At 41.4% G+C, this 18,601-nt stretch overlaps 2 protein-coding genes across 2 annotated transcripts; one reads left to right on the plus strand and one right to left on the minus strand.

Annotated features, from left to right (window-relative positions):
- Positions 1–1,896: 1,896 nt before the first annotated feature.
- On the minus strand, positions 1,897–4,020 carry LOC120066628 (cytosolic 5'-nucleotidase 1A). The gene is made up of 6 exons (XM_039018057.1): positions 3,720–4,020; positions 3,474–3,596; positions 3,179–3,308; positions 2,964–3,086; positions 2,627–2,796; positions 1,897–2,375 (listed from the first exon to the last, which is right to left on the minus strand). The coding sequence occupies exons 1-6, from the start codon at positions 3,753–3,755 to the stop codon at positions 2,103–2,105; spliced, it is 855 nt and encodes a 284-aa protein (XP_038873985.1). The 5' UTR covers positions 3,756–4,020; the 3' UTR covers positions 1,897–2,102.
- Positions 4,021–5,805: 1,785 nt separating this feature from the next.
- Positions 5,806–16,601, plus strand: LOC120066629 (synaptotagmin-1-like). The gene is made up of 8 exons (XM_039018058.1): positions 5,806–5,904; positions 8,110–8,279; positions 10,069–10,155; positions 11,045–11,212; positions 11,348–11,515; positions 11,701–11,818; positions 12,123–12,256; positions 15,636–16,601. Coding segments are annotated over exons 1-8 (1,086 nt in total). The 5' UTR covers positions 5,806–5,903; the 3' UTR covers positions 15,876–16,601.
- The last annotated feature ends 2,000 nt before the right edge of the window (positions 16,602–18,601 follow it).

Below are 18,601 nucleotides of genomic sequence, written 5' to 3' on the forward strand. Positions count from 1 at the left end.
CCGCGAAACCTACGTTTCCTTTTCCTGCGAATGACGTCGATCTGGGCCTGGTCGGGTTTCCATAGTATATCCCTCGTGTCCGACTCATTAAATAAGAACTCCTCGTCCAATTTCAGGTGAGTAATCCCAGTTCTGATGACCAGAAGCTCTTTTTGGTCATAAAAGATGGTAGCAGCAACATTATGTAACAAAACAAGTTACGAACAATGCAAAAAAACAAACAAAATATTATGGTTGGTTAAGAGCCGATAAGACGGCAGCCCTACCCTTCGGTGCCATCTTTTACTTATCATTACACAGCTGCACCTTGTGCTGGGGACAATAAAAGGCCCCTCTAAAATGTGCAGTTTTGTCACACAACACAATGCCAGAGATGTCTCAAGTTTTGAGGGAGGGTGTAATTGACATGCTGACTGCTGGAATGTCCACTAGAGTTGTTGCCAGAGAACGTAATGTTAATTTCTTTACCATAAGCCGCCTACAATGTCGTTTTAGAAAATTGTGCAGTAAGTTCAACCGGCCTCACAACCGCAGACCACGTGTAACCATGCCAGCCCAGGACCTCCACATCCGGCTTCTTCACCTGCGGGATCGTCTAAGCCCAGCCACCCGGACAGCTGATGAAACTGAAGAATATTTCTGCCTGTAATAAAGCTCTTGTGGGGAAAAACTCATTCTGATTGGCTATGCCTGGCTCCCAAGTGGGTTGGTCTATGCCCTCCCAGGCCCATCCATGGCTGCGCCCCTGGCCAGTCATGTGAAATCCATAGATTAGGGCCTAATGAATTTATTTAAATTGACTGATATGAACTGTAACTCAGAAAAATCTATGAAATTGTTGCATTTATATTTTGGTTCAGGATAGTTCCTTTGCTGGGCTCACCTTCATCGTCGTCAAAGGTGTTGCTGTAGATGACAGAAATCCCTTTCTGAGTCAAACATAGATTGCCTCAAGGTCTTGAACTTTGTGAAGGGAACACTGGATAGCAAAACAAACAGAAATGGTACACAGGATGCTATAAGGATCTCCTCAGTGCCCCTAGGACCTGTCAAGCCTTACGAACAAAAAAGGTCCTTAGACTACTAATAATGGTTCAAGCAGTATCATTTTACCATGATCTGCAGCAATCTTATCTTTGTCACTACACAATTCATATATAATTACTGCATAATATAGGCAATGTCCAGTTGCTAACCACACATGACCAATGCAGTTAATAGTACACTCCACTGATGTTTTATGAATGAACTAGTATTTTTTTTTTAACCTTTATTTAACTAGGCAAGTCAGTTAAGAACAAATTCTTATTTACAATGACAGCCTACACCGGCCAAACAAGGGCCAATTGTGTGCCGCCCTATGGGACTCCCAATTACGGCCGGATGTGATACAGCCTGGATTCGAACCAGAGACTGAGATGCAGTGCCTTAGACAGCTGCACCACTCGGGAGCAGCAAGTGTTAAAAACACATCTACTTTGTATCTTACTGTATGAGTGACTCAGACATCAAGCTGCTAATGCACAGAGATTTCAAATCTGTATTTTTAATTAATTAATTTGTTTGTTGTTTTGCAAGTTCTGATGGCTTCTCTACCACCTCTGTGGTGTTCGACTGTAAAGGATCCATACACTGGATAGTCTCTCCTGAGAGGTGTTCATGCACATCATTGATTACTTGTTGCTATTTACCTGTCATTCCTGTCACGCATCACATGACTTACCTGAGGCTAATTCACAGGTTCAAATATTGGAGTTATGGTCATTCTTATTTACGCAGGCTATATGCACCGCACCACCTGAGAAAAATTGTGTGTCATTCAGAATGCATTATGTGCTGCTCTTGGAGTTTATTCAATTTTTGTAGTTTGTAAAAATTAAATAATCAAGACTAAAGGAATATTTAAATATTTATTTACACAACAATCTGTTCAAGCAGTTGGTTCATTGATATACTGAAGTTGGCAGCTGTTGTATGAATGATAAAAATGCTGGTGAGTTAAAATAAAACTCGAGCCAAAAAGCATACAAGAAAGCTTCTATCCAAAAATGTAACAGAAAAATACCCAAACATACATCTTCTTCCCATTGGTCTGCCATCCATCATGACATTCCAGTGAACCCCTCCATGTGATACAGGCCATCGAGGCAGAGTATGTGAGGCTGTACCAAGTTAAGGATGGGGCTACGAGGGGCTCCGGCCAGGCAAAAGGCCTCATCCACAAGCAGTCCCCAGCCTCGTAGAGTCTTCAGGGCGCTGGCACACACATTCCTGGAGCTCCACACTGTCATCAGGCCGGTGCAGAGGGGGCTGCCCTCCAACCCAAACCTCCTCCTCATCTCTCCCATCAATACGGCAAACTCTTTCACAGAACCCTTGAGTACAAACAGCAATACTTTTATTTAGTGAAAGCCAGTAATTAATCCAACTCACATATAGTAAGTGCATTATCAATGGAAACCCATGCAGTATTATATACACTGCTAAAAATAAAAGTGCTTTGCAGTTCTATATAGAACCTTTCTGAAGGCCATATGAAGTAAGCCATTGAACCCGTTTTGGTTCTATATAGTCATGTCTTCTAGAAGGGTAGGACAGGTATGTTGTTATACCACAACTACTGTACCTTTGCAGTTTTAAAGCCCTGCAGCTGGGTCTCGGTGAAGCCCTGTTCTCTTAAGCCATGCAGCATCTCCTCTGAGGATCCAATCACGTCTCCTGAGAACACCACTTTGAGCTGATCCTCTGTCTGATGATGTGGGTCTGTCGGACGGTACAGTAGGGCTGCTGGAACACCTGAAACAATGTCCAAAGAAACAGGGGAATTTAACAGTTGGGTTGAGAGAAAGATTGTGTGAGTGTGAGTGAGTGAGGGCGGTATTTAATTAAAACCTTTACGATAACAAATGTTCACCAAATTAAGGTTTGTTTCTAAGTTAATGTAAGACTTCGAAACACCATACCTTTTTGTAAGGCCTTGCACACATCATTAGTATCCGTTGACAGAAACAGTTTCACGTTGTTTGATTGCAGGCTCTCAATGGAATCCTCCTTGTTGCAGAAGCAAAATCTGCCAATATCAAGACCTTTTGGGGAATACAAGAAATACAAAATAGTGATTAATCTTACATACAGTACATACCCTTATTGTAGGCCTAATTCGGAGTGTATGCCGTACCATAATGTTTTGCACTGGCAATGATCCGTGAGTGTTTTTCTTCGCTGTCATTGGACAGCAGAATCACATCGAACAGCAATGTCTCATCAGAGTTCATGGTCAGCAGTCTTTCATTCACTACCTGGATGGCCTGATGAGGATGAAAGCATGCAAAACCATAAAAATATAGTACGGCCAACTAAATTTCTGTAAAGACTGTAATTCCATTTCTATTATGCATAACACTTTTAAATGTCACTTCGTAATACTGCTACCTGTGCATACATTATGGGTGCTTAAAATAATACATTTTCACCTTCATGAAAGAAAAAGCATCTCCCTTTCTCAAAGGTTCTGTTGCTCCATGGACTTGCTCAACTTCTGGGTCAAAAATTGCGTCTGATGACACTGCAACAACCACAGCCTGAGCTGCGTCTCTCTAGAGACAGACATAAACATTCAACAGCAGTGCTCAAACATAGACGTATAACAAGTCGTTTTTCTGTTGACGATTATGAAAATACAGTTTTGCCGCAGGATATGTGACATGACGTTGTCTCACCTGCTTGACATCCGGGTTGCGCACCATTGAATCCATCCTGCTCGATAAAGCAGTTTGAACGATAATAGTTTGAAAAATAATAACGCAAACAATCTCCAAACTCTAAAGTTTCTTAACCATGAAAACGAAAGTACAAAGCCAATTGACTTTCAGGAATACTTTAGAAGGCATTTGTTCTTGCAAAATGGTCTATTTGAATAGGCTATAATGACAAACCTCCACATATGTTGAACAGATTATGCAGAATACAGAACCATTTGAAACCAGTAGCCTTCGTGTATGCGAGTGCCTAAGCGAGTACGGTAAAATTGCCCTCCCTTTCTACAGTGTTTTTCCATAAAAAACATCTCAGATACTTATCCAATACTGCCACCCGCTGTACAGGAGTAGTAGGACTAGCAGACAGACAGAACTACACGAATTATGAGATTATGTTGTTTATTTGTCATGGCAACCAAATTTATAAATTGCATATTTATAAAACCAAGAGGACTTAAAAACTTGCAGCATAAATACAAAGTAGTCAGATGTGTGTAATTTGAATACAGGAAAGTAATGGGATAAATATAAATAGTTAATGAGATGATAGGAGAGGTGACTATTCAATCATGGAGGGACGGTTGTCACTTTTCACAGTGGTGTAACAGAACCGTTTTTTATGCTAATTCATATGTAAATGAAAATGCTTCTGTTTACTCTTGCTTTCCCTCCAAGATGTTATTTGATACTCTACTGTAGAAGGCTATTACCCCATGTGCATAAAACATTTCCAGACTATTGTACTATCTCCTGGTCAATCGAATGTCTCTCCTCTTCTAATCCTGAGATGGAGCCAAGCATTCCAATGTTGTACGTGTTCCCTGACACACAAACACACGCACGCACGCACGCACGCACGCACGCACGCACGCACGCACGCACGCACGCACGCACGCACGCACGCACGCACGCACGCACGCACGCACGCACGCACGCACGCACGCACGCACGCACGCACGCACGCACGCACGCACGCACACACACACACACACACACACACACACACACACACACACACACACACACACACACACACACACACACACTGTGTGGTGTCACTGTGTGTACATGAGTTGTTGTAGCCACTGCCTCTGTTACATGTGTTAGGGTATACATCAAAGTTTCTTACAGTGGAGGCTGGTGGGAGGAGCTATAGGAGGACCGGCTCATTGTAATGGCTGGAATAGAATAAATCGAACGGAATCGAACACGGGTTTTGATATGTTTGACGTGTTTGATACCGTTCCGTTGATTCCATTCCAGTAATTACAATGAGCCCGTCCTCCTATAGTTCATCCCATCAGCCTCCACTGGCTTCCTACCATACCTATCTACAAGTTGTAACAAAATAGAGGGAAGGGATGATTGGGATTAGCACACATCATTGGAATAACAAGTTCTGGAAACAAACTTATCTGTTATCATTGCACAAAAAGTTAAGTCAAGCAATATATCAGTGCAATATTTACACATTTAAAAGAAACCCACTCAAGCCTCTCCAAAATGTACTTATCACGTGACTGTCTAACAGACATGTGTTTTTGAGTAATATAGTCAAAATCATGGATGGTTCATTTTGGAAACGTCTTTGTTGTGTTACTCGTTAGGTATACTGACACATGCATCAACTCTGTCAATAGATGACCTAAATGTGTGTTTGTAAAGTGTAAACACTGTATGGCTGAAGATTGAGTACTTAAACACTACAGAAAGATGTGTGTAAACCAGAATACACAGCTTATTGTGTTGTTAAATTCTAGTAATACGCACCTGTAACATAGGTTACTCAAAAATTGTATTCTAAACGAAACTGTGATACTGTAGTTGGAACAATATTAAAGGCTACAGCCTAACTAAGTTGGCCTTTTATCTACTTAGCAATGAACTATGCAAAATGCATAATGGTATAATATTTATCTTCCCCATGTGATCACGTCTTCTTCTCACTGATCAACACTTCATACAGAACGTTTATGGGCTGATCCAGCCACTTTCAGACTTTCAGGGCAAAGTGACTTCCTTCCCCTCGTTTGTTGTTATCCTGTAACTCCCTTTTGCTGGAGAACTGCATGGATGAAGGATAGAGTAATACAGTCTTCAAGTAGGCTACGGTAATAAGGATACAACCTACACTGGTCCTGAAACAGTGAGTGTTAACTCGGTGCTTACATATTCATTTTCCTATATTGTAAAACTTGATTCTGTCAGAATATAGGTATCTTTTGATTACGTTTTTTTGGGGCTATTGTATGGTTGTTGGTTGTGTTCATGGGAACAAAGACTCAAGCTCTTGTGGTACTTTGTCTTTCCACTTTTGTTCTAACGCTCAAATAATGTGAACTGTATTTAATACACAGCAAATTCTCCAGGGTTAAATAAACACCGAGAGTATTACATTTAACACTGTTCCAGTGTCTATACAGGTCCACACTTTCCAGTGTTAAATTAACACACTGCTTAGTTTAAAGCCTTATTTGCATATTTCCCAAAGTGCTTTTCAATGAATTGTAGAGTTACCACCCATGACTGTATTGCTACTGACAGAAACATGGTTGCTGCATTCATTCATTTTCAGTTGTGTGGACTTCACCAAGTGAGATCCTAAGTGAATATGTTATCATTAAAATGTAATTCTTTAAAACAATATAATACGTATTTCATAAGGCCTTATTTTGAGGGCCCAGTTTTAACCTAATACAGTGGCCTCAAACTCATGGTTTACAGGCCACGTCAGGTCTGCAAGTCACATTATGCTGGCCAGTGTGGGGATATCCAACATTTAGAATTTTTATTCACCCGCAACCTGCATTCAGAATGATTTCCAGGGTCAGGAAGACTAAGATATGAGACTACCTAAAGCATCTAAACTGGAACAACCATTTTAGTAATGGTGCAATAAATTAAGTAGCACATTGGATTATTATTAATCAATCTATGTCCCTGAAAAAACATAGATATTGAAACAAACAATTCGAAAAATCAACCTACAAAAGAGCATTCTGGGATATATGATACTGATGGGTGTGGTTTTGGTTCAACACTGGTTGTTAACACCAACACTGGGGTTCTTTAACACCAATGAGTGTTAATTTAACACTTACATAGTTAATTTAACTCCTGAATCAACTCTAGAAATGTTACACTGAAAAATCAACACTAGGTAATACTGGCCAATTTGCCGTGTACAGTGTAAGAAAGTAATCCTCTGTGCTATGGCCATTTTGTCTCAAATAATGTTATCAGGGTGTGCAGCACACCCTCTTTTAATGAGCTACTGCCTGTGTGGAGTTGTCAGCACTCAACTCTGCAGTTGTTTAACAATGGTTATGGCTAAGTATCCGCTCTCTGTCACGGCAACCACGTTTTTGCAAGCAGAGCCACAATGTTTTTAAAGAATGGATGTTAAGAAAGAATGGGTGGGGGCATAACTTGAGTTTGAAAATAGTTTCAACATCAAAGCTATGAAAATGATTAGTGCTTTATGTAACCAGAAGAGGCTGCTGTGGAGCAACAGTACGGTAGCTGTGTTAAAGTAGCAGTTGCCGTCAGCAGACAGAGTAACAACCTGAGCTATGAATTACCCAAATTGCTTTTCCTCATAGCCTGTTTTTGCTGTTTCCTCTTGATTCTAGGTCTCAGCTATTCACCTGTACATATACCATGTTTCCTAAAACCCCATTAGCAAACGGCAAAATAACCCCTACCACTACTTAATAACAAAACTACTGCCAGCCCCACTAACGCCGCCTTCGGGTTTATAGACCATCTGCTGCACAAGATTCACTGTAAGTAACCACCTAACTGCCCACACCTCTTCCACCACTCCTCCACCCCCACCACATCTCTCCCTCCATCTATCTTTCCACCCCCTCTCTTCTTCTGACCCCCCCCCCCCCCCCCCCCCCCCCCCCCCCACACACACACACTCTCATGAGTGGGCACCCCTACGCTGCCCCCCATCTGTCCCACTTTCAACAGACATAGCCGAGTAGAGCAGCCTGCCTGCCTGGGCACCTGTTTCTATGTGACATATCTAATTCCAAATTCCACTTCAAGCGCACATTTTTTAGCTTTCAATTTTCACTTGTTATATATGTTAATATATCCTGCTGGCTGTGCTCTTTGCTGCATGATTCAGATGTGTGAGACTACTTGACTACACTGACTCTCAGGACTCGGCAGCTAGGGGCTGCTGCTGTCAAATAAATGCAAGGCAAATGTTTTCAAATAGCTCTCCATTTCAACTTGTTACAAGTTTATCTCTCCTTAATCTTGCTGGCTGTGCTCTTGCCTCATGCTTCAGAAGTGTGTCATAATGAGACAAACTGCTGTCTTTTTCTATCTCACGCAGTGCCAAGATGGGCCATTTACACCATCTTTGCCGTCATCGTCTTGCTGTTTTTGGTGTGTATTATTTGGGTCTTTGAGAAATACTGCTGCAAGAGCAAGAAAAAGAGAAAGAACAAGCCGGACCATCAGATCAATCTACAAGGGGTGACTGGTTCCACGACTACATCGCTAGTAAGTAAAGGTAGTAGTAGTAGTACTAGCTTGGTCTTCTTGGGATAACTCAGAGCGTCCGCTCCATTCTATCCATTTCTTCTTGCTTGGATTGGTCGCCGTTGTGGAGGAGTAAAGTAGAGGTGTAGCCTTAGCTCCTTATGTACAGTCCCAGTCAAAAGTTTGGACACACCTACTCATTCAAGAGTTTCTCATTATTCTTTTCACTATTTTCTACATTGTAGAATAATAGTGAAGACATCAAAACTATGAAATAACACATATGGAATCATGTAGTATCCAAAAAAGTATTAAACAAATCAAAATAGATTTTAGATTTTAGATTCTTCCACCCTTTGCCTTGATGACAGCTTTGCACACTCTTGGCATTCTCTCAAACAGCTTCATGAGGAATGCTTTTTCAACAGTCTTGAAGGAGTTCCCACATATGCTGAGCACTTGTTGGCTGCTTTTCCTTCACTCTGCGGTTCAACTCATCCTAAAGCAATTGGGTTGATGTTGGGTGATTGTGGAGACAAAGGTCATCTGATGCTACACCATCACTCTCCTTCTTGGTCAAATAGCCCTTACACAGCCTGGATGTGTGGTTTAGGTCATTGTCCTGTTTAAAACAAACGATAGTCCCACTAAGTCGCTCTGGATAAGAGCGTCTGCTAAATGACTTAAATGTAAATGTAAGCGCAAACCAGATGAGATGGTGTATCACTGCAGAATGCTGTGGTAGCCATGCTGGTTAAATGTGCCTTGAATTCTAAATAAATCACAGACAGTGTCACCAGCAAAGCACCCCCACACTATCACACCTCCTCCTCCATGCTTCACGGTGGGAACCACACTTGCGGACATTATCCAAAAATCTCAAATTTAGATTTATCAGACCAAAGGACAGACTTCCACCGGTCTAATGTCCATTGCTCGTGTTTATTGGCCTAAGCAAGTCTCTTCTTCTTATTGGTGTCCTTTAGTAGTGGTTCCTTTTCAGCAATTCGATCATGAAGGCCTGATTCACTCAGTCTCCATTGAACAGTTGATGTTGAGATGTGAATGTTACTTGAACTCTGTGAAGTATTTATTTGGGCTGCAATCTGAGGTAGAGTTAATTCTACTGAACTTATCCTCTGCAGCAGAGGTAACTCTGGGTCTTCCTTTCCTGTGGCGGTCCTCATGAGAGCCAGTTTCATCATAGCACTTGACGGTCTTTGCGACTGACTTTCATGTCATAAAGTAATGATAGACTGTCGTTTCTCTTTGCTTATTTGAGCTGCTCTTGCCATAATATGGACTTGGTCTTTTACCAAATAGGGCTATCTTCTGTATACCACCCTTACCTTGTCACAACACAACTTATTGGCTCAAATGCATTAAAAAGGAAAGAAATTCCACAAATTCCCTTTAAAAAGGCACGCCTGTTAATTGAAATGCATTCCAGGTAACTACCTCATGAAGCTGGTTGAGAGAATGCCAAGAGTGTGCTAAGCTGTCATCAAGGCAAAGGGTGGCTACTTTGAAGAATGTCAAATATAAAATATATTTTGATTTGTTTAAGTTTTACTACATGATATTACTTACTACATTATTCCCTATGTGTTATTTCATAGTTTTGATGTCTTCACTTTTATTCTACAATGTAGGAAACAGGACAAATAAAGAAAAACCCTTGAATGCGTAGGTGTATCCAAACGTTTGACTGGCACTGTATGTTAGGATGGGCCACTGCTTGAGGGATTGATTGGGTAACCGATGAATGTGATTGGCTGGTTCGAGCTATGACAGTGTTCTTGATGGGCAGGTCCAACCTGCATCGGATGATGCAAACTACGGCTCAGCTAAAAACCGTGGAAGACTACTCTACTCTCTGGAATACAAGGCACAAGAGGTTAGTTAGTCTTTTGAACTTGTAACTTTCTCAAAACACCGTAGCCACCACAAGCCAACATCTCATTCCAAAATCATGGCCAATAATTTGGACTTAGTCCCCACTTTTCTGCTATAACAGCCTTTGCTCTTCTGGGAAGGCTTTCCAGTAGATGTTGGAACATTGCTGCGGGAACTTGCTTCCATTCAGCCACAAGCACATTAGTGAAGTCAGTCACTGGCCATGGAAACCCATTTCATGAAGCTCCCGATGAACAGTTCATGTGCTGACGTTGCTTCCAGAGGCAGTTTGGAAGTCGGTAGTCAGTGTTGCAACCGAGGACAGACGATTTTTACGCGTTACGCACTTCAGCACTCAGCGGCCCCATTCTATGAGCTTGTGTGGCCTACCACTTCAACGGCTGACCCGTTGTTGCTCCTAGAGGTTTCCACTTCACAATAACAGTATTTACAATTGACCGGGGCAGCAGTAGCAGGGCAGAAATTTGACGAACTGACTTGTTGGAAAGGTAGCATCCTATGACAGTGCCACGTTGAAAGTCACTGAGCTCTACAATAAGGCCATTTTACTGCCAATGTTTGCCTATGGAGATTGCATAGCTGTGTGTTAGATTTTATACACCTGTCAGCAACGAGTGTGGCTGAAATAGCCAAATCCACTAATTTCAAGGGGTTTCCACATACTTTTTTATATACAGTATATTGTATGAATTAATACACATTACAAGAGCAAAATGTCAGATTTTTCAAAATGTCATTTAAGTATACTTCAGTGTGTCTTTATTTTTATACCATACAACAGTTGGAATTACAGTGATCTTGCATGTGTGTGTGGCCCTTTATCTTCCCCTACTGTCTTTGACTCTCCTGCCGTCTCTCATCCCCTGCAGCTGACAGTGGGGATTAAACAGGCTGTAGCACTGCCAGCTATGGACCTGGGAGGCACCTCTGACCCCTATGTTAAAGTCTACATCACCCCCAACAAGTCAAAGACATTCGAGACTAAGGTCTACAGGAAAACCCTTAACCCCGTTTTCAATGAACACTTCACATTTGAGGTATTAGATTGATATTCCTATTGTATGTTTTATATGTTTAAGAGCTTTTTAGCCAGGCTATTGTTTCATACACAGTGTTAGTGAGTCTGTGTCTCTGCCCCACTCTTCAATCTCATCTGACTGTCTTGTGTCCAGATTGACAAAGCTGAGCTCAATGAGTCCACCATAGTCATGAAGGTGTTCGACTTCGATAGGTTCTCCAAACATGACATCATCGGGGAGCTGAGGCTGCAGCTCGGAACCATCGACTGGAATCATGTGATCGAGGAGTGGAAAAACCTTAGTGAACCCTCCAAGTCTGAGGTTAGGATGTGACTTGATTTTTGGACCGGTCATAATGCTGATACAAGGACAGAAAGCAAAATGTGTAATTGTAGTCTACCTCTTTAGTCTACCCCTACCTAATTTTCCTTGAGATAATATTGGCCTACATACTGTATTTCCACCTGGTTGTTCATGTCGTTTCTGGTTACCTTCTGTGATTACAGGATATCATTCTGGGAGAGATCTGCTTCTCATTGCGTTACATCCCGACCACCAGCAAACTGACTGTTGTCATCCTGGAAGTCAAGAACCTAAAGAATATGGATTTAAGGGGCTCATCAGGTAGGTCCAAGCCCTGGCTCTCTGAGAGGAAGACTGAATGGTTGTTTTTGTGAAGAGGCTAGTCATGATTAGCCTGGAATCCAGACCGGTTTTGTGCTGAAATTCCACTCCTTGTACTAAGCGTCATATGCCAAACATATGACATGGAGTAACAAGGAGTGGACTGTTATAAAACAGGTCAGGATTCCAGGCAAAATTATGAATATTACAAATAATACTACAGGATTATTGTGGCCAGTTTCGATTATTACAAATAATACTGGATGCTCAAACTACATTCTACTGTCATTCATGTACACTGTAGATCCCTATGTGAAAGTGCAGCTAGCTCTGGACAAGAAGAAGTGGAAGCGAAAGAAGACATCTGTTAAAAAGTGCACAATAAATCCCTACTTCAACGAATCTTTTACATTTGTGGTGTCATTTGAACAAATTCAAGTAAGTATGATCGTATCTCAGAATATGGCTAAGATGCTGTTAAGATGCTGTTAAAGTTTTATTCCTATGTTTATCAACCAATTCAATTAAAACACTCTGCCCATACATAAGAATTTGTAAGATACTTATCAGCATAAAATGGGCAGAAACCAGTCTTAAAATCAATCAATCAATAGCGTTTATTCTCGAGAGTACTGATCATAATACATTTTACATCAGGTTATATAATAAAGATGATGTCATAGGTTTTAATGTCCATCCTCCTCTCGGATACAATGGCAGTATAGTTCGAGTTCTCATTACTGTCTGCCACCTGTTAAACTATCTGCAACCAACCCAAGGTCTTTCCCCTCCCTGGGTAGAGACATCATTCTAGCCTGTCTGAAGATAAACCCATTCTTTCTAACAAGGAACACATAACATTCAACATTATGATATAATAAGATTCATTCTTACAGTAATATAGTAGTATTCTGTTTGGTTATAATTCTAAGTCAAATGTATACATATTTTAGTCATTAAACACAAAAATCCCGTAACAGATGCTCTCCAGACAGTTTCAAGCTCAGCTGCCTGCATGTTATGGAGCTCCAGAAAAGAGGCCATCCCTTTACAATCCATTGTTATATTTTGGCTAAAATAATTTCAATCGTCAATCTGCGATTTGTACATCCATTTTTACTCTTTTTAAAGAATGCACTGTTTGAAACTGTAAGTTATATTTAACGAAACTGTAATTTATATGGTAATTTATGGTATTATCAACAGTTAAATACTCAGAAACGTTTTACTGAAGCATACTGTAAATGATGGTGCATTGTGGGAAAATGTTGTAGGCGGGGACATAATTGCTGTATTTAGAATGGAATTCCATTCCACCCCATAGAATACAGTACTGTACTGTACCTGTGGAGCGTCAAAAACCTTTTGACCACTAGTGGGTGCATGGTATTGCTGTTTCTGGCTCATTATTATATTTTGAGTTCTGCCTTGTAAGAGGCGAACCTCTTGCACCCATGAGTGATAATGTTATACCAATTCAACTCATATGTGGTTATAGTGCCCCATCAATTTAAAATGTATAGGGGTCAGATTGGAGTAGCAGCAAGTCTTAAACCTTGAAGGGGGTCTTCCTGTTTTAGCCTCGGTTTCAATTCTCCTCATTATCATTTATTTTTTATTTTTTATTTTTTTAAATTTTATCCCCTTTTCTCCCCAATTTTCGTGGTATCCAATCGCTAGTAATTACTATCTTGTCTCATCGCTACAACTCCCGTACGGGCTCGGGAGAGACGAAGGTCGAAATGCTTCTTTAACACAGCGCGCCTCCAACCCGGAAGTCAGCCGCACCAATGTGTCGGAGGAAACACCGTGCACCTGGCCCCCTTGGTTAGCGCGCACTGCGCCCGGCCCGCCACAGGAGTCGCTGGAGCGCGATGAGACAAGGATATCCCTACCGGCCAAACCCTCCCTAACCCGGACGACGCTAGCCCAATTGTGCGTCGCCCCACGGTCGCGGCCGGCTGCGACAGAGCCTGGGCGCGAACCCAGAGACTCTGGTGGCGCAGTTAGCACTGCGATGCAGTGCCCTAGACCACTGCGCCACCCGGGAGGCCCCCCTCATTATCTAATTTGACTGAGAATGAGATTTGTGTCTTGGAGGAGTGCTTTGATATATGTATCTCTGATGTGGGTATCTCGTGAGAAGCGTTTGTTCTTTCACTCTGCAAAACAGTACACAGTTACAGTCACTCACATTTCTAGATAACTTGAAACAGTTTAACCAGGTCTTGTGTTTGGAAGTAGCCTGGACTAGCTAGCAAGCTAGCCAACTTCTTTAGCCGGTTGGTGTGCGACCTGTGGCAAAATTGGTTTGACTTTGGATTGCCGATCTGTGGGGATAGTTAGGGACTGTCAATGAACTACACAATGTAAATAGGACAATATTTTCATGTTGCACATCTTTTAGTTGTCTCATTAAATGCTTTCAATATTTGTATATGAATTTCTACAGTTTATAATTGGTTTGAGGTTTTTAAGTCATTGAAATTTGGAGCATTTGACATTTTAAAATATTGTCCCCTGTACATTGTGTAGTTGACTGATCGTCCCTAACACAGGAGGTTGGTGGTACCTTAATTGGGGAGGACGGGCTCATAATAATGGCTGGAATGGAGTCAATGGAATGGTATCGAACTCATCAAACACATGGTTTCCATGTGTTTGATACCATTCCATTCACTCCATTCCAGCCATTATTATGAACAGTCCTCCCATCAACAGTGGTCCCTAACTTGCCCATAGGGATATTGAATGTCAAACCAAAGTGCAAGTGATATAAAACACAAAATATTCATTAATATGCTGTAATGTTTAACACTTTACCTAGCAGCCAACCTGCTTGTACCAATCCCTTACAATTACAGTAAAATACTGTGAAATACAAACCCCTCCCCTCAATGAATTTCATTCATCCATTCATTCCTTCAGATTACGGTAACATGTACTTTTTTCTACAGTAAAGTACAGTCAACTTTACGGTATTGTACCGTGTGTCTATCACAGTACTTGGTTTGATACCGTATTTATAGTAGAGTAGGTGTACTGTAATATGAAATATATCATTTTACTTGCCACTGAGCTGCCTGTAAATTACTGTCAAATTAACAGCAACCCCTTTACAGTGTGATATAAACAAATACATTTTTAAAGAATATAACTTAAAAATGCCTCATGAGCTGAGTTCAACTGTTGTACCCCATCAGAACCCAAAATACACTGAGCAAACAAAATATGAGTATTGAGTTTCACCCCCTTTTTCCCTCAGAACAGCCTCAATTCATCGGGGCATGGACTCTATAAGGTGTCGAAAGCGTTCCATAGGGATGCTGGCCCATGTTTACTCCAATGCTTCCCACACTTGTGTCAAGTTGGCTGGATGTCCTTTGGGTAGTGGACCATTCTTGATACACAAGTGAAACTGTTTTTAAAAAACTAGCAGCGTTGCACTTCTTTCCACACTTAAACCTGGATTCACCTGGTCAGTATATGTCATGGAAAGACCAGGTGTTCGTAATGTTTTGTACACAGTGTATAAGCTTGTTTTACTCCACAATTTGTAAACGATTTCATTGTAAACAAACACTGTACAGCATCAAAGCATGGTTAAACTATCATTTTGATATAATGGATGGTCAGTCCTTGCATCCATTGCGCTGTCTATACATTTGAGAGTGGTTAAATATTTTCAACCCCATTCCTCAGCTGTTTACCAAAACCAATATTGTTTGTACTGCAGATTGCCCCTTTAAACAAAAAAGGTGATGGGACCTCTGTAGTACATTTTGCAGTGACTGTTGTCTGCTGTTGCTCCCTCCAGAGGCTTCAGCTGGTGATCTCCGTGTGGGACCATGACAAGTTTAGCAGGAACGATGCTATTGGGAAGATCTTCCTGGGTTGTGATGCTACAGGGAACCAGCAGAGGCACTGGGAAGACATGCTGTCCAACCCCCGTAAGCCTGTGGCCCAGTGGCACAACCTGTTTTCCAGTGAACAGGTGGACTCCATCCTCAAACTCAAACACTCAGTCAGGATCCCCTTCATTAATAAGAACTTTTGAGAAAACTTAGACTTGCTTGCCAGACTCATGGCACTCCAGCGACTGTGGGAAGAGGCTAGAAATAACCAACTTCCGTCCTCTACTTCACTAAGCTAATAGTAGCTTGGAGGCTCTACCACTTTTAAAACACTGATAAAATATTCCAATATGTATGCTGGACATCCGGATTTAAATAGTTGCAATTTTTATAGACATTTTATGAAATACATACGTGATAGGTCCAGTTAAGAATAGGAAAATAATCTAACTATTTTCCATGTAGCCCATTGTTTATTGGTTTTATACTCAAGTTGAATATAGCAGTACAGTCCAACTTGAATGCTGCACAGACAGTATGACCAGCATACAAAAAGACTCCATGGCCTGGGAGAGCATACTGTAGGCCCACCAACTTGGGAGCCAGGCACACACACTGGGAAGTCAGGCCCAGCCAATCAGATAGAGTTTTTCCACAACAAAGGGCTTAATTATTCATCAGCTGTCCTGGTGGCTGGTCTCAGATGATCCCGCAGGTAAAGAAGCCGAATGTGGAGGTCCTGGGCTGGTGCGTTACACGTGGTCTGCGGTTGTGAGGCCAGTTGAATGTACCGCCAAATTTTTGAAAACAACGTTGGAGGCGAATTATGGTAGAGCAATTTACATAAAATTCACTGGCAACAACTCTGGTGGACATTCCTGCAGTCAGCATGGCAATTGCACACTCCCTCAAATTTTGTGGCATTGTGTTGTGTGACAAAACTGCACATTCTAGAATGGCCTTTTATTGTCCCCAGCACAAGGTGCAGCTGTTTAATCAGCTTCTTGATATGCCACACTTGTCAGGTAGATGGATTATCTTGGCAAAGGAGAAATTATCACCAACAGGGATGTAAACAAATTTGTGCACAAAATTTGAGAGAAATAAGCTTTTTGTGCATATGGAACATTTTCTGGGATCTTTTATTTCAGATCATGAAACAACGGACAAATACTTTACATGTTGCATTTATATTTTTGTTCAGTATATTTGTCTCAATTGTAGAACAAATGTCATAGTGTCTGCCTCAAGTTATTCAACAAACACTGCCCCTATATGGAAATACTCTAATACTTGTAATTAATGGAAATATGCAATAAATCCATGTATGGCTTCTCATTTCCGCAAGCGTCTAATTGACTTTGTCTGATTGAATTTCATGTGAAAATATCATGTGGCTTACCGTGGCTCAATTAACCTGAGTTCAGCAGCCTCCTGTCTCCCAAGTGACACAGGGTTGGGACAGTGGGAAATCAGGGAGCCACAGCAGTGTCAGCCTATAGGACCTTATGATACCTCATTAACAGGGATGAAAACAACAGATCAAGGGCTTGGAGTCTCAGCCAGAGATGGTTTATAATGTTTATACACGCTTTGTCTCAGTGTCATCAGCACCTACTGTACACAGGTTCCTTAAAACCTCCTAATAAGGAGCTGGTTTTACTGGGATATTGTTTACAGCTCTCACAGGTGGTCTGGTGTAACACATTAAATGGTATGACAGAAGTAAATACATTTATTTTATCATTTGAGGGCATGTTGTCAGACATATCCTCAATACAATAATATTGCAACACATTTTGCAATATTGCAACAAATATGAAAGCTTGGGTGTAACTCAGAAATGTTTTGACTTTAAATCATGGTACTTTGTTTGACCCGGATTGTAGTCATGCTAGATTTCTGACAGTTGAAGTCGAAGAAGAAGATATGACTTTAAGAGGAAATATAACTCAATAAGGATTTAAAGAAAATGTCCTCAATTTCCAAACGTTTTTTATTGGAAATCAAATGGAGTTTCTCTCGTTTCCATTTCAAATGTTTCATTAAAAATCAAATAGATTTTTTTTCTGAATGATTCTGGTGAATTGTTGCTACTTTTTGGAAAGAGATGAATGGATGACAAGTGTGTGTGAGTGCAGAACTGCAGATGTGTTCCCAGAACCTGAGTATCTAAGTGATCCAGCAGCAGATCCAAAACCAAAGGTCATGACTCACACTGCTGTCTATTCAGTCAAAAGCCAAAGGTCATGTTCACGGTCCTGTGACACATGGCCTCCCGCTGGGTGACCTGGCCTGTGGTAAGCCTCCCAAGGCTGGGCACAGTTACATCAAAGAACCATGAAACCTCTGTTTTCTGATCGTGACTATGGGCCTAATCAATAAACCATGGATGGCATACTCCCTGGTAAAATATCAGATACATCACATGACACCAAGAGTCATTTGGCATGAGGCCAATGGACAGAAAACAAGCAGATTATCTGTCAATGGGGCTCCATCTAATTCAAAATGATGGTGTTAGCTGCCCAAGCCACGCTGCACACTCAAAGTCTTTGAAGTCTGTTTGTCGTCAATGTTTTTATAACAGGTGTTGAATAATAGGCAGGGTGGAGAGAGAAAGGCCTTGGGGGGGGCAGGTGTCTTGACAACAGGCAGGTGGGGCCTTCCCTGGTCGTCTGACGAAGTTCTTATCGACGCACGTCATGCACCTGGAAATGAAGAGCTGAGGAGATGAAGGGGGCTCTTTGAGATGTAAATTATGCCCACCCACCCTGTGGACGTTGTGTGTCTGTCTCCATGCATTCATAAGCGTCCAACACTGCACCAACACTTCATTCACACCGACACCGCAAATGCCCTGGACATTTGTCAGTAAATGTGCAGTATGACACATTGCCGACTGACTCTTCTGTCATCAATACTATAA

The sequence above is a fragment of the Salvelinus namaycush genome, chromosome 21, assembly GCF_016432855.1.
Source record: "Salvelinus namaycush isolate Seneca chromosome 21, SaNama_1.0, whole genome shotgun sequence".
Taxonomy (NCBI): Eukaryota; Metazoa; Chordata; class Actinopteri; order Salmoniformes; family Salmonidae; genus Salvelinus; species Salvelinus namaycush.